The sequence below is a fragment of the Artemia franciscana genome, chromosome 19 (assembly GCF_032884065.1).
Source record: "Artemia franciscana chromosome 19, ASM3288406v1, whole genome shotgun sequence".
Lineage (NCBI taxonomy): Eukaryota > Metazoa > Arthropoda > Branchiopoda > Anostraca > Artemiidae > Artemia > Artemia franciscana.
Genome location: NC_088881.1, coordinates 5,334,806 through 5,349,259, shown reverse-complemented (window position 1 = coordinate 5,349,259; position 14,454 = coordinate 5,334,806). Strand labels below are relative to the sequence as shown.

Below are 14,454 nucleotides of genomic sequence, written 5' to 3'. Positions count from 1 at the left end.
ATGGATCATCTGCTCCAATGATTTGAAGGCGCCGCTCTAATCCTTCGGCTATGGCGATGTATAGGCAAAAGTAGACAGTCAAAATGTGAAATTAATAGGCATTATAACTCTCTGAACAGAGTCTCGAGCATTTGCTTTGATAGCCCTGAAAAGGGCTGTTTGATACTATACGATAATTGTACACATTTACTTTTTAGCTGATTTCTTAGCTACTGACTTTTTAGATACCACTTTCTTGGCGGCGGGGGCTTTCTTGACTGATGACCCCTTCTTAGGTGTCAACTTCTTTGGTGCTACTGCTTTTTTGGCAACAGTGGGTTTCTTGAAAGCCTTTACAGATTTCTTGCTACCAGCCGTTGGCTTGGTAGCCTTTTTGGCTGAAGTTGACTTTTTAACTGCAGTAGGTTTGGCTGTTTTCTTGACTGAGGTTTTCTTTGCTGTGGGCTTGGCAGGCTTTCCAGCCTTGGGGCTTTCGGCCTTGATAGGCTTTGCAAGCTTGAAAGAACCAGTTACGCCAGTACCTTTGGGATTTATAACAATTCCGTTTGCAAGGCAACGCTTCAAAGCCTGTTTAAGATGCATATTCACAATTTTGGCATCATTGCCAACCTGGAAATTGGCCATTATGTATTTGAGAATGGCCTGACGGCTAGATCCCCCGCGTTCTTTCAGGTCAGCAATGGATTTGGTGATCATTTCCGTGTATTTTGGGTGGTTTGCTGGTGCCTTGGCCTTTTTATCCCCTTTAGGTTTTGCAACCTTAGCTGGTTTCGGAGCCTTTGCTTTCTTTTCCTTCTTGGCTGGTGAAGCCATGCTCTGGGATTCTACAGTTGTTGGTGCCACTTCAGCTTCAACTTCAGACATTTCCAATTTTTCTCAACTTTTCTCTTATCACTAGCACGACCCCGACTAAATATCGAATACATGCTTATTTTTAAAGTTTTATAATTGTACTTTGGAAACCGCCGTACCCGGGTTAACATTATTCTCTCTGCGCGAGCTAAGGAATTTTGGCCGTGCTTGTGTTTGTTTGGAATGGCTTTATTCAAATTTTTGACTAGGAGGTAAGCTTTGGAGGAATGAAACCTATACTAAAGAATAGACAGGTCATTTTTCTACAAGTAGACATTTTTTTCACCGCTATATCCGTGCTAATTTGCCAGCAAACGGGCAGAGAATACTGGAAATCCGTCAAAACTAGTGTTCAATCTCAATAAACACCTTTTTGCTAGGAATTTATATCCTCATTGTCCACTTTTTATTTTTTATTAGTAAAATCCAGTACAAGAACTTTCAGAAAATGTAACATAGATGCATGTGTGTTTGCAAAATCGTATTCAAATTAATTCCGAAACTCCAACTAAAAACACAGAAGATAAAGCAATAAGAAACGACACCTAAATTTGAGGCTTAAAGTGTCAAACTCATATTTTAATGAAAATAAATTTCATTCTATTCTAATATTATAGTTGAAAAGACAAGAATAACGTTGTAAGGTTTCCGAGATGCGGAGGGTTGGAAGTGGAAGTGAACCCTTTTTATTTATTTTTATCACAGCCTATATAAAAGTTCAATAGTACATAACACTTGAAACGATACGATTTGTAACCTAAGAAATGTCCCTTTCTACAGTATATTCTCGAGTTTGCTTAATATCGAATAATAGAAATCACAAATTAGCCTAATTGTGAAAAAAAAAAATGACACATTTACAATCATTAGATTTTGTATGAATAAGTAAGTAAAAAATGTCTGCCTTTTAGATTTTGATGTCTAAATATCTACTGATGTTAGCATAGGGAGGATATGAAGTGGACAAGGAGGCTTCTAAAAACAAGCGTATCTGAATTTCTTTTTCTTATGCTTTTTAATCAGAATTCCTTTAGAGGGACAGTTTTCAACAAAAGAAGAGTCAAAGGAATTCGGATGTATTTTTTCATTTCATTTCTCGAAACAAAGGCTTTGATTACTTATAGTCGTGTATTTCAAAAAGCCAAAGGTATTGAAATTTTGAGGCTTTTGTGTTCAATTTGTATTCTAATAAAAATAAATTCTACTTTATTTTAGCATTATATTAAAAAAAAAATAATAAAATTAGCATTGTAATGTTTTTGACATGCGGGTGGAGGCAAAGTTGAAGCAAAGCGCTTTTATTTGTTTCGATCATAGGCTAACTGAAAGTTTAATATACATTCCACTCAAAAAGGAATTCTTTTAAACCGGAAAAATGTCTCTTTTCTACAGTGTATTTTCAAGTTTTGCTCAAAAACAAACAATAGAACTCATAAATTAAAAAAAAAAAAAAAAAAAAAAAGTTAAAACACAAATGACAAAAAGTGTTTGCGAAAATTAAAAACGCAAAACGAATTGTTGCTATATGATCACAAATAAAATATAATCACAAATAACTGCTATATAATGACAGATAAAAATCATTTTTATAGGTTTATGGCGTCTTGTATTTCAAAAGATCAAAAGCAGCGTTAGAACAAACTAATATGTTCAATGCTGAAAATTGAAATGCAATATATTTCAACGGTGAATACCAGCTAAAAGTCCATTTGCTGTTATTTTCCCATCTCTAAATTAAAGTCAGTCGAATGCCTTTTGTTATAGTTTGAAACTCATGATTTTGGGCTTCATTCTCAGTCAGTTTACAAGGAAATTCATTTGCTATCTAAAATGTTGCCGGCTTTTCATACTTGTTTATTAACTGCAAATAATTAATGCAATACTTTTGTCCAAATTGTAAGATCCAACGGCAATTTAGTAAGAGTAGGAACATATTCTCCTCCGTTCCTACTATCTTCATTCAAACATAACAGAATAGGATTGTGCAGTTGAATAGCAACAACTATTTCTTTGAATCATTCCATGATAATAATAAACAACTTTATTCAAATATGCAAGGAAAAGCTAAATACAGTAAAATAGTAATGGTAATTTGCTTTCATAATTCGACTCAGATATTGCACCTGAGACCAAAAAAAGAAGAAAAGGTATTTACCGACATTTTAAAATTCACAATATGGAAAAGGCTCATAGAACCTGGCCCAGAAAGTGTTTAAAGATTTGATGGCCTTTAAAAAGGCCGTTGGGTAGGGGGACAGTTCAAAATGCATTTAGAAACCATTAACCACCAAAGCCATACAATGTACGACCTTGACGCTTCAGAGCGTAGACTACATCCATTGCAGTGACAGTCTTTCTCTTGGCATGTTCTGTGTAGGTGACAGCATCGCGAATCACATTTTCTAGAAAAACTTTAAGAACACCTCTGGTTTCCTCGTAAATTAGGCCAGATATACGTTTTACACCACCACGACGAGCCAGTCTTCTGATTGCTGGCTTTGTGATACCCTGGATATTGTCACGAAGAACTTCGCGATGACGTTTTGCGCCTCCTTTTCCAAGCCCCTTTCCTCCTTTTCCTCTTCCTGTCATGAGAATACATACATATTCTCATCTATATGATGAGAATACACAACAATAAGTAAGAACTTTCAACAGTAAGTAAGTAGGATAACCTATTGCACACATTACTCTTTAGCTGGTTACTTGGCTACTGACTTTTTAAGAAAACTTTGACTTTTACAGACTTTTCAAGTTGGAATAAATATGCCAAGTCGTGGGTCCCATTGGGAGCTTTTTGAGAAGGAAAGCTACGCCATTTACATTTACAAAGTTCTGAAGCAAGTACATCCCAACACTGGTATTTCTATTAAAATCGAATTAAAATGGAATAGTTGTGTTGAGGATCTTCCAGGTTCAGCACGCTCAATTCTTCCATTATAATGGAAAATTTTCCAATATATTTCATAGTTGGGAAATATATTGAATATTACGTCCGGAGAGTGGCAAATATTTTGGAAAGTTGGACTTATACTGAAAAATGGATTTAAATGTGTTTTATGCTTGTACATATGTCGGTACTCCATCTAGATGTTTGTGAGCATAAGAATATTACTATTTATAGCATTTTTATTATTTGTTTGCCTATGTGGGTGTCTCTGTCGTCTTATTATTTTAGGTTCTCTTTTTAACGCAGTTGCCCTCCCACATGTTTTTTACCCTGTCCTTATTTTTCGAGATTTTAAAAACTGCGATTCTTCTTCAATTCGCGTTTGCTATTTTCAAATACTGTAAATTTTTACTCGATTTTCCGATTTATGCTAGCAATACCGAATTAGTTTTGAGGTTTAAAATTAAAGAGCCTTTGGAATTGGCAAGGATTGATTTTTACCGCAAGTCCGAAAATTTTATCTTTATGCATAGCCTCTTCTCTTTTTTCCCCCGGAATTTAGATAATGTATGATTTCATGTTATTGTCCTTTTTTCTTTTTTTACGTATTTATTTAGTTATATTATTAATATCATTCAAAGTCAGTTGTTTTGTTTCGTTTATTGATGCTTTTTTCGATGTTTGATTTCGTTGTTTAAAATCAGTTGTTATGTTTCGTTTGTTGATGTATTTTGTTTTTGTGTTTTATATACTCCTCAATTTTGAGGAAAATTAATAAAAACAATTACAAAAAGAACTTACTTTCTAAAAATACCTCATATATTTTCACATTCAGTAGTTTAAATTACGAAATAATAATGCGAAACAGGTACTAACTTTTGGTCACTGATTTCTGAGACATTTCTACTACAGCAGCTTTCCTTGGGTCACTCGCAGCTCGTTTTTGTGAAGTAAGTCCTACATTGTGGGTATTTACGGTTACTAGAATTAATGGACAGGAAGGTCATACCAAGAACTTAAAAAAGTAACATAAATTTGCTTATTAAGCTTCGTAGTGTATGGTTCATCATTTGAAACAATTTATGAGATGAAATTATATGTATTTTTGACACTTTAATCTAATTGTAAGATATCAGAGTAATCAAACAGTTCGTGGTAACGAACTGTAGTAAGGAGCGACCCGGCTCAATAGTAACCAAAACTCTAAAAAATGGAATTTTGATACCAACAGCTACATCAAAAGAATCGCATTTTAATGCTGATTTTAAATATACAAGTTCCATCAAGTTTAGTCTTACCCATCAAAAGTTACGAACCTGAGAAAATTTGCCTTATTTTAGAAAATAGGGGGAAACACCCCCTAAAAGTCATAGAACATCACTAACGAAAATCAGACCATCAGATTCAGCGTATTAGAGAACCATATTGTAGAAGTTTCAAGCTCCTATCTACAAAAATGTGGAATTTTGTATTTTTTGCCAGAAGGCAGATCACAGATGCGTGTTTATTTGTTTTTTTTTTCCCAGGGTGATCGTATCGACCCAGTGGTCCTAAAGTGTTGCAAGAGGGCTCATTCTAACGGAAATTAAAAGTTCCAGTGCCTTTTTTAAGTGACCAAAAAAATTGGAGGGCACCTAGGCCCCCTCCCACGCTAATTATTGTCCCAAAGTCAACGGATCAAAATTCTGAGATAGTCATTTTATTCAGCATAGTCGAGAAACCTTTTAACTATGTCTTTGGGGACCACTTACTCCCCCAGAGTCCCCGTGGGAGGGGCTACAAGTTACAGCAGTTTCCAGGTTGGAGACCATAAACGCTGCAATATCGGCAGAGAGTGGCAAAATCAGCCAAACAAAGACGTGCTTAAAAGATATCTATCTTAAATAGTACTAAGTCTAAAGAAAAAAAAAATCCCCAACAAAATGTGTAAAAGTTTTTATTGCCTCCTGAAGAATAGGGTTTCCCATTGCAAGAGATACGAACAAAAGGACGATATTTACATAATTGTAATTGTTCAGTAGAACAAAAATAAATCATCACATCTTTTTTTATTTCCCCTCTAATAAACGTGAAACTAAAACAGATCGATATGTAAATCAATAAATATCAATCCCTTTTTTATTTTAAGGTTATTGGAGGGGAAATAAAAAAGTTGTGAGGTTTTTTTGCTCTTCTGAAAATCTACAATTATGGAGAAACGTCCTTTTGATACTCAACTGACAATATATGACTGAAACATGGGTATTTTTTCCCTGAGTAATGACTAATGAAGATCGCTAGAAATAGAATTATTCTATGTGTAAAACACTACAAGGTCTTTGATGTACGTACAAACACGAACAAAAACATGGTAAATGACACTGGTATCATGGGATTTCAAGATATAACGTATTTATTGCCACAAAAGCTTGAACAAACTGAGTTTAAATTCAATAGTTTGCATAGAAAATGGTAAATATTGTTGACTAAATAAGAATGAAGCTAAGAGGTCATACCAAACACAAAACCTTCCCTAAAAGACCGTTTGAGACTTAGCCATAAACTTGCAAAAATCACTTCCGAGAAATTTACAAATAGCAAAATCATCTGAATAGGAAATTTCCAAATTACCTTTCCGATTCTTGCCCAAACCGGTTTCACAGTTAGAAAACACTACTGCTATATTTATTACCAAAACTCATCACACCATCAGGACGTCCGAACACAGCTGTGCATACTCTCCCTCCATCTCAACAGGGGCGTAATTTGCTATGGAGCGGGAGGGGGGCAGCTCCCCCAGACCTCAATTTACCCCCCAGCTTGAAGTTAGTTTCTTGAAAAAATCTTGTCAAAGCTACGATAAACCTGCATAATTCACGTATCCAGAGAAACAGGTCAGTTTTCTTTAGTGTAGTTATTTCACTGTCATTTTCACTTGATTTGGAAAAATTCGCTTCAACTTTAACCCCCCCCCCCTACAAGGATTGATGAAATTACACCACTAAAAAATTAAGAACTCAGTTTTAACCCTTCTAAAAGCACCAAAAACACAAAAGATTATCTAAGGTTTCCTGTAATCCAAACCAAGATCTTTCAAAAAGTAAATACACACGTTTCTCAAAGGTATGGCCTACATTAAGATGCTATATCACCTTACACGTAGAGCCGGATCGTTGTGTAACGCTATATTCCGTATTCTATATACATAAAAATAAGTTGTATGTATGTCCGTTACACTATCTATTTATATATCAAAATAAGTTGTAAGTATTTTTGTTTGAGGGTTTGCATATGACGTGTGAAAAATAAAGAAGAAAAAGAAAAATAAAAAAAGAAAAAAAGGTAAAAAACTAATAAAAACTAAAAAGAAAAAAAAAGAAAAAAATAAAAAACTAAAAAATAAAAAAAAAATTAAAAAAAGAAAATACTAAAAAAAGAAAAAACCTAAAAAGAAAAAACCTAAAAAAGGTAAAAAACTAAAAAAAAAACAAAAAGAAAAAAGAAAAAACTAAAAAAAAAAATATAAAAAAATAAAAAAAAATAAAAAAAATAAAAAACTATAAACAAGAAAAAACCCAAAAAGAAAAACCTAAAAAATAAAAAAAGGTAAAAAACTAAAAATAAAAAAAAGGCAAAAAAGGAAAAAAAGGTAAAAATAAAAAAAAAATAAAAAAAGAAAAACTAAAAAATAAAAAATTAAAAATTAAAAAAAGAAAAAACTAAAATAAGAAAAACCTAAAAAGAAAAAACCTAAAAAAAAAAAAAAAAGCTAAAAAAAGGTAAAAAACTAAAAAGAAAAAAAGCTAAAAAAATAAAAAAAGCTAATTAACTAAAGTAAAACAGTTCAAAATAGGGATGAAACCTTTTTATTGACACAAGATGTAATCAACTAATTTATTATTCCATGACATGTGACTGAACCCTAATCATTTCGAAGTTCCATCCTTTACTCCCTTTCATAGCCTTTCAATTTTCTTTGTATACTTATGACCTCTTATGACTTATTATGACTTCCTATGACCTCTTCCTAGCCTGTTTGGCATTCCATGACATGTGACTGAACCCCAATCATTTCGAAGTTCCATCCTTCACTCCCTTTCATAGCCTTTCAATTTTCTTTGTATACTTATGACCTCTTATGACTTATTATGACTTCCTATGACCTCTTCTTAGCCTGTTTGACATTCCATGACATGTGACTGAACCCCAATAATTTACTCCCTTTCATAGCCTTTCAATTTTCTTTGTATACTTATGACCTCTTATGACTTATTATGACTTCCTATGACCTCTTCCTAGCCTGTTTGACATTCCATGACATGTGACTGAACCCCAATCATTTCGAAGTTCCATCATTTACTCCCTCTCATAGCTTTTCAATTTTCTTTGTATACTTATGACCTCTTATGACTTCCTATGACCTCTTCCTAGCCTGTTTGAGGACACTTGGTAGTTCTACTTTAAACTTTGAATATATAACTTAGATGGTTTTTACATATTTTGCCGCATCGCAAGTTGTTTCCTTCAGAACCAAAGCACAGCTTTTCTGATTATAAAAATTGCCCCTTTCAGAGTAACTAAGAAGTAGTAGTTAAAATTAACATGTTTATTTTGTAAAGACATTATATTTTGCAAAATTCTCATTGAGCCTTCTCTAAAAAAAAAAATGTAAATAAAATTATACCAAAAACTTCGCATGAAAAGACAGGATATCAGGTACACAGCAAACCACACATCTACAACACATGATCATCAGTTTAGAAATGGAGATTCCGGGGTGCCAGAAAACTTCCTGAGGTGAACCTAAAATCAAAATAGACAGTGACGTGGGATTAGACACGATGACGTTGAATCCCAAGATTTACTGAACTGATTTGGAAATCAGGAAGTTCTAGTAATTAAAAATCAACGATCGAAGACATCGCTGCTGGCTTGGGAGTCGAGCCCAGGAGACTTATACCTCTAGACTTATATCCGTTTTTGGGATTGCTAACTTGGTTGTCTAGAGGAAGAATTGACAATAGAAGCAGATTCAGGAATTATTATTTTGATAAATCTTAATGGTAAATGTTCGTTGCGAAAAACAAAGGTTGATTGCGAAAAGTGGTCGAAAACATAAAAATGTGTTTTTGTAAATTGTTGTCGAGTGAGGAAGAATTGACAATAGAAGCAGATTCGATATTTGTCACTTCGATTAATTTTGATGGTAAACTTTCGTTGCAAAAAATAAACGTTGGTTGCGAAAAGTGGTCGAGAACATAAAAATGCGTTTTGGTAAATAATTGTCGAGTTAGGGAGAATTGACAAAAGAAGCAGATTCGGGAATTAATATTTCGATTAATTTTAATGGTAAGTGTACAATGCGAAAACAAACTTAGGGGAATTTAAAAAAATGCCTCGAATTCCACAAAAATGATCTCGGATTGAAATAAAAACTGCATAATTGGAATCAACATAGAAAGAGAAATATAGAAAGAGAAATAAGAGAAATATATTCAACTAAATCAAAAGACACTATTTGATCCAGACTGCCAAAAGGGTGGATATACAATATCTCAGGAACGGATAGGGGCATCAAGTTGTAACTTTAAGGGAATGTTGAACTAAACAGAAAGACACTATGTACAATCAAGTGGTCGAAAGGGAAAATCGCTAAGGATATTTAGTTTCTTTTAACTAAGAAAAGTAAAGAACGGAATAGCATCTGTGTATAATTTTTCTTTCATTTGCCCTAAGGGGCAATGATACTACAACACAGGTATCTTTTGAAAAGTTCCTTCGCTGGGGTACGAAGCTATTTTTTAGTAGCTCTGCTACCTGATTGCCTGTGTTAGTTCTTTACTAGTCAAATTAAGAATAATGGTAATAATAATAAACTAAAGGTTTTCCTTTGTGTTATATATTTTATAACAGATAAGAGAATTCAATATTTATTAATTTAAAAAATGAGTCTTAGCTCTACCTTCTTTATTGACAGTATACCTTAGTTCTTCTTTCCTAGGAATTATGCATGGATGGATACTACATAGACTTATCGATTAAAAAATAAACTAACGTCATTTTTATACAATCCTAATAAGGGTATTAATGCCAGATTTGCCTCTCACTCAATCGAACTATCTGTCTTGGCTTTTTCTACAATAAAAAAAAACAAACAAGTTTCTTTAAATGAAAGTAATGAGCAACATTAAAACTTAAAACGAAGAGAAATTACTCCGTATACGAAAGGGGCTTTTCCTCCTCAACACCCCGCTCTTTAGGCTAAAGTTTGACTCTTTCTCTGAACTCTATTTTTAAAACAGTAAGAAACTTTAGCGTAAAGAGGGGGGCGTTGAGGAGGAAAAGCCCCTTTCATATACGGAGTAATTTCTGTTCGTTTTAAGCTTTTATGTTGCTCCTTACTTTCATTTAAAAAAAACTTTTTTTTTAATTTAATTTCTGGACGTTTTTGAATTAATGCATGTTTTGATCTTAGCTCTCTGCACATAAATGATTAAAACAAAATTTGCAGATTAATTAATTGCAATTAATCGGAAGATTTTGGGAAAAAGGAGCGAGGGAGGAGGCCTAGTTACCCTCCAATTTTTTGATTACTTAAAAAAGCAACTAGAACTTTTAATTTTTTACAAACGTTTTCATTGGTAAAAAAATATACGTAACTTACGAACTAACTTACGTAATGAACTTCTATATTCGTATGTTTTTATTGCGTATATGAGGGGGGTTCAACCCTCGTCGATACCTCGCTCTTTACGCTAGAGCTTAAATTTTGTCCCAATTCCTTAAAAATGACCTCTGAATCACAAAGGCCGTAGAATAAATAGTTGAAATTATTAAAAATACTTTAGCGTAAAGAGTGAGGTGTAACGAGGAGGTAAACCCCTAATATGTGTAATAATTTTTGTTCGTTTAAATTTTTAATGCTGCTCCTTACTTTCAGTAGAAAAAACTTTTCATATTTATTTTTTCATTATTTTTTCAAATAATGTTAGAAAATCCTGCGCCCCCTTCATTGAAATTCTCTTCCCCCATGAGAAGTTTCTCCATGGAAATATCCTTCAATATACTCCCCCCCCCTTTCCACTCTCCCCCCTAAACCAAAAAATCCCCCTGAAAACGTATGTACACTTCCCAGTAACCTGTAAACAGAAGTCAAAGTTTGTAACTTGCAGCCCCTCCCACGGGGACTGCTAGGGAGTAAGTCGTCCCTAAAGACATAGTTATTAGGTTTTTCGACTATGGTGAATAAAATGGCTATCTCAGAATTTTGATCCGGTGACTTATGGGGAAAAATGAGCGTGGGAGGGGGCCTAGGTGCCCTCCAATTTTTTTAGTCACTTAAAAAATGCAATAGAACTTTTAATTTCCGTTAGAATGAGCCCTTTCGCGACATTCTAGGACCACTCAGTCAATATAATCACCCCTGGGAAAAAAACAAACAAAAAAAAATAAATAAACACGCATCCGTGATCTGTCTTCTGGCAAAAAATTCAAAATTCCACATTTTTGCAGATAGGAGCTTGAAACTTCTACAGTAAGGTTCTCTCATACGTTGAATCTGATGGTGTGATTTTCGTTAAGATATTATGACTTTTAGGGGGTATTCCCCCTATTTTCTAAAATGAGGTAAATTTTCTCAGGCTCGTAACTTTCGATGGGTATAACTGATCTTGATGAAACTTATATATTTAAAATTAGCATTAAAATGGGATTTCTTTGATGTAATTATTGCTATCAAAATTCCATTTTTTAGAGTTTTGGTTACTATTGAGCCGGGTCGCTCCTTAGTACAGTCCGTTACCACGAACTGTTTGATTAGCCATGGCTTGATGCCCATAACTATTCGATTTGTATCTTCACTCTGATTATCTTTATAATTTCAAATAGGATTTCGTAAAGCATATTGGCCATCCGCAACAGATAGTAAAAAATAAAAGAAATGAAAACGAAAACGGGGTTTTATCAGGCCAATGAAAATAGTAAACTAAACGAAATGAATATTTCGGGAAGACAATCGTTTCCTGTATTCTGCACTATAAGAGACAGCTTCATAGAAATTTGTTCATATTTTCTGAGCGAAAACAAGATCAAAACAAACCGGATATAAATGAAAAGACAAAAGCAAACAACACGAAAAGCAAAACAAAACAATAGCGATTGTCTTTTCGAACACCTGTTTTGCATCGTCCATCGTCTTCGTTGGTCATATAAAACTCTGTTTTCATTTTCTTTTCTCATATTTTTTATTATTCTTTATTATTTCAGCTAAAACTTGGGTCATACCTAAAAGTGATATCACTAAGTTTTAACTTTGACAAAAAGTGAACTTTTTGGTAGTCATCGTTTTGGCGTGCGTCGCAACCTAGTAAATATCAAAGTCCAACCCAAAGTAACCCAAAATTCAAAAACACATTTAGAAATAAACCGTCAAAGCGATGAAAAAGTGATTTGAAGTCAATTCAAAAATTACAACTTATTCATTTAAACAGAGCATTCCCAGTGACATCTATCAACGCTATATGATAGAAACGCAGTCCAGTGCGCTAAGATAAATATATAAAAAAAAAATCCCAAATTCTCTCCCTTAAACTGCGCATTTGGGCAATTGTTGCAACTTTGAGGACCTTTATTTCATGAAACTTTCGTGTGAAATCAATAAGCCCCCTCTCATTTCTCAAGAAATAATTCTTTTTCAATTTATTTATGATATTACAAATTCTATTATGAAATTCTATTTAAATATGATATTACATATTTTTACTTCTATAAACAACATATTTTATTCCTCTAACTTGTTTCAAACAAATTATGCATATTTTTAATCTTCGTTACCTTCAGAAATCATGTATATAGACCAGTGCTTCAATGTGGATGTAATTTGATACCCTAAAATCAGTACCCATCATCAGACCCATCGCATAAAATAAATGTAGGCATACACCAGAGGTAGTCTAAGCTGAAATCGCTGGTCTCACAAAAGATCAAACTAACAAACTTGAGGGAATACAAAAGCGTGCATTGCGAGTGATTTTGGGGGATACACTGTTACCTTATGAAGAATGTCTTGTTCTGTCAGGTCTAACAATGCTTGAGACAAGGAGGCACGAACTTCTATTAGGCTTCAGACATGGCCTTCTCTCATCACAGAAGCATCGCGATATCCCACCATCGAATGCTACACAAAACAAGAACGACACCGGGCACCGCAACAAGCTACAGCCATACAACCCCGGAGCAACACAGCAATACCGGAAATCATTCCGACAATGTTTCACCACTCATTTTAATTTATAGCTTTGTATATTGCGATTATTTATTTTGATATTCCACAATAAATTATTTGTCAAATCCTCAAAAGTCACAAAAAAATTAAGAAAATTAAATCTTTAAGATTTAAAACTAAAAAAATTGTCGCTTAAATTGTCTGTATTTTCGCTATCTGCTTTCAACAGATATGCCATACTCTTAGCCGCCTGAACAAGAAACTGCTATTTGGCAAGCATAAATTGTCACACTTATGAATAGAAAGATACTGCTAGGATATCTAACCGTCACGATGGATGCTACGACTGCAGGGAAATGAGGGGCGGCATTGAATTTGAAAGTGACCAAGAATTGAGAACCCTTAGACATCCATCAAGGTGTTGTTCATAAATATAATAGCAATGAAGCGTAGTATGTAAGACATTTTATGACGTTATGATAGGAAATGACAGAATGTACTGTCCTTATGACAGCAAATGGCATGTAGGCATCAAAGTAATGTTCAAAAACATGACAGTAATGTCACAAAGTATGTATGACAGGTAATGACACAAGGTAATGTGCTACTGACAGCGAATGGCAAGTAGAATCAAGGTACAATTAATAAAAATGACATTAATGTTATACAGCAATGACAGTATTGTTTATCATAACAATATATATGACAAGTAATGACGGCATGACAGGTAATGAAACAAGGTACTGTTCTTGTGAACGTAAATGACATGTAGGCATCAAAGTAATGATCATAAATATGACAGTAATGTCAGGAAGTATGTATTACAGGTAATAACACAAGGTAATGATGTTCTGACAGCAAACGGCATGTAGACATAAAGGCACAATCATAAGTAAAGAGCGATGTGGTCACAATGTATTTTTTTTTTTTGGTTTTAGACTAGGGCACTTCGTATCGAAAGAGTTGTCATAGAAACTTCGCAAAGAGCATATTCAATTGGAAATTGAAAGGGCTAGTGCCCTTTTTAATAGTCGAAAGTGATTGGATGCAAATTATCCCCTTACCACGCTCACCATTTCCCAAACACATCCAATCATAATTTTGAGATAGCCATTTTATTCAACTTAGTTGAAGGTCCAGAAATTATGTATTTGAGGATGACAACCCCCCCAAAACCCTACAGTTCTCAGGCAAGGGTTATAAGTTATACCTTGGGGGCATATAAGGTTTATATAGAAAGGGTGATTGTATAAACGTTGGAGAAGCTTATTGGATAGCTAATCAGAAGTTTTAGTGCCCTTAATGAGCTTCAGAATGATGGGAAGTTGGATACCCCCCGCATACCTCATATTTTCCCGAAATGTATTTGATAGATATTTTGGGATGACCATTTGTTATCGCAGAAGCTTCAAAAACAGCTCATTCGATTGGAAATTGAAAGGGCAAGTGCCTTTTTAATAGTCGAAAGTGTTTGGAGGGCAACAAACCCCCTCCCTCGCCAACCATTTTC

At 34.0% G+C, this 14,454-nt stretch overlaps 3 protein-coding genes across 5 annotated transcripts in view; all 3 read right to left on the bottom strand.

The window, feature by feature from the left end:
• Nucleotides 1-145: 145 nt before the first annotated feature.
• Nucleotides 146-921, bottom strand: LOC136039029 (histone H1-delta-like). The gene has a single exon (XM_065722529.1). The coding sequence runs from the start codon at nucleotides 862-864 to the stop codon at nucleotides 187-189; it is 678 nt and encodes a 225-aa protein (XP_065578601.1). The 5' UTR covers nucleotides 865-921; the 3' UTR covers nucleotides 146-186.
• Nucleotides 922-3,132: 2,211 nt separating this feature from the next.
• Nucleotides 3,133-3,444, bottom strand: LOC136039644 (histone H4-like). The gene has a single exon (XM_065723543.1). The coding sequence runs from the start codon at nucleotides 3,442-3,444 to the stop codon at nucleotides 3,133-3,135; it is 312 nt and encodes a 103-aa protein (XP_065579615.1).
• Nucleotides 3,445-8,306: 4,862 nt separating this feature from the next.
• LOC136039194 (maspardin-like) overlaps nucleotides 8,307-14,454 on the bottom strand; it is a 54,724-nt gene continuing 48,576 nt past the window's right edge. For all 3 annotated transcript variants that reach the window (XM_065722717.1, XM_065722715.1, XM_065722716.1), the window contains exon 7: nucleotides 8,307-8,524. In XM_065722717.1, coding sequence (XP_065578789.1) covers nucleotides 8,474-8,524 — 51 coding nt within the window. In that variant the 3' untranslated portion in view covers nucleotides 8,307-8,473. The remainder of the gene's footprint in view (nucleotides 8,525-14,454) is intronic.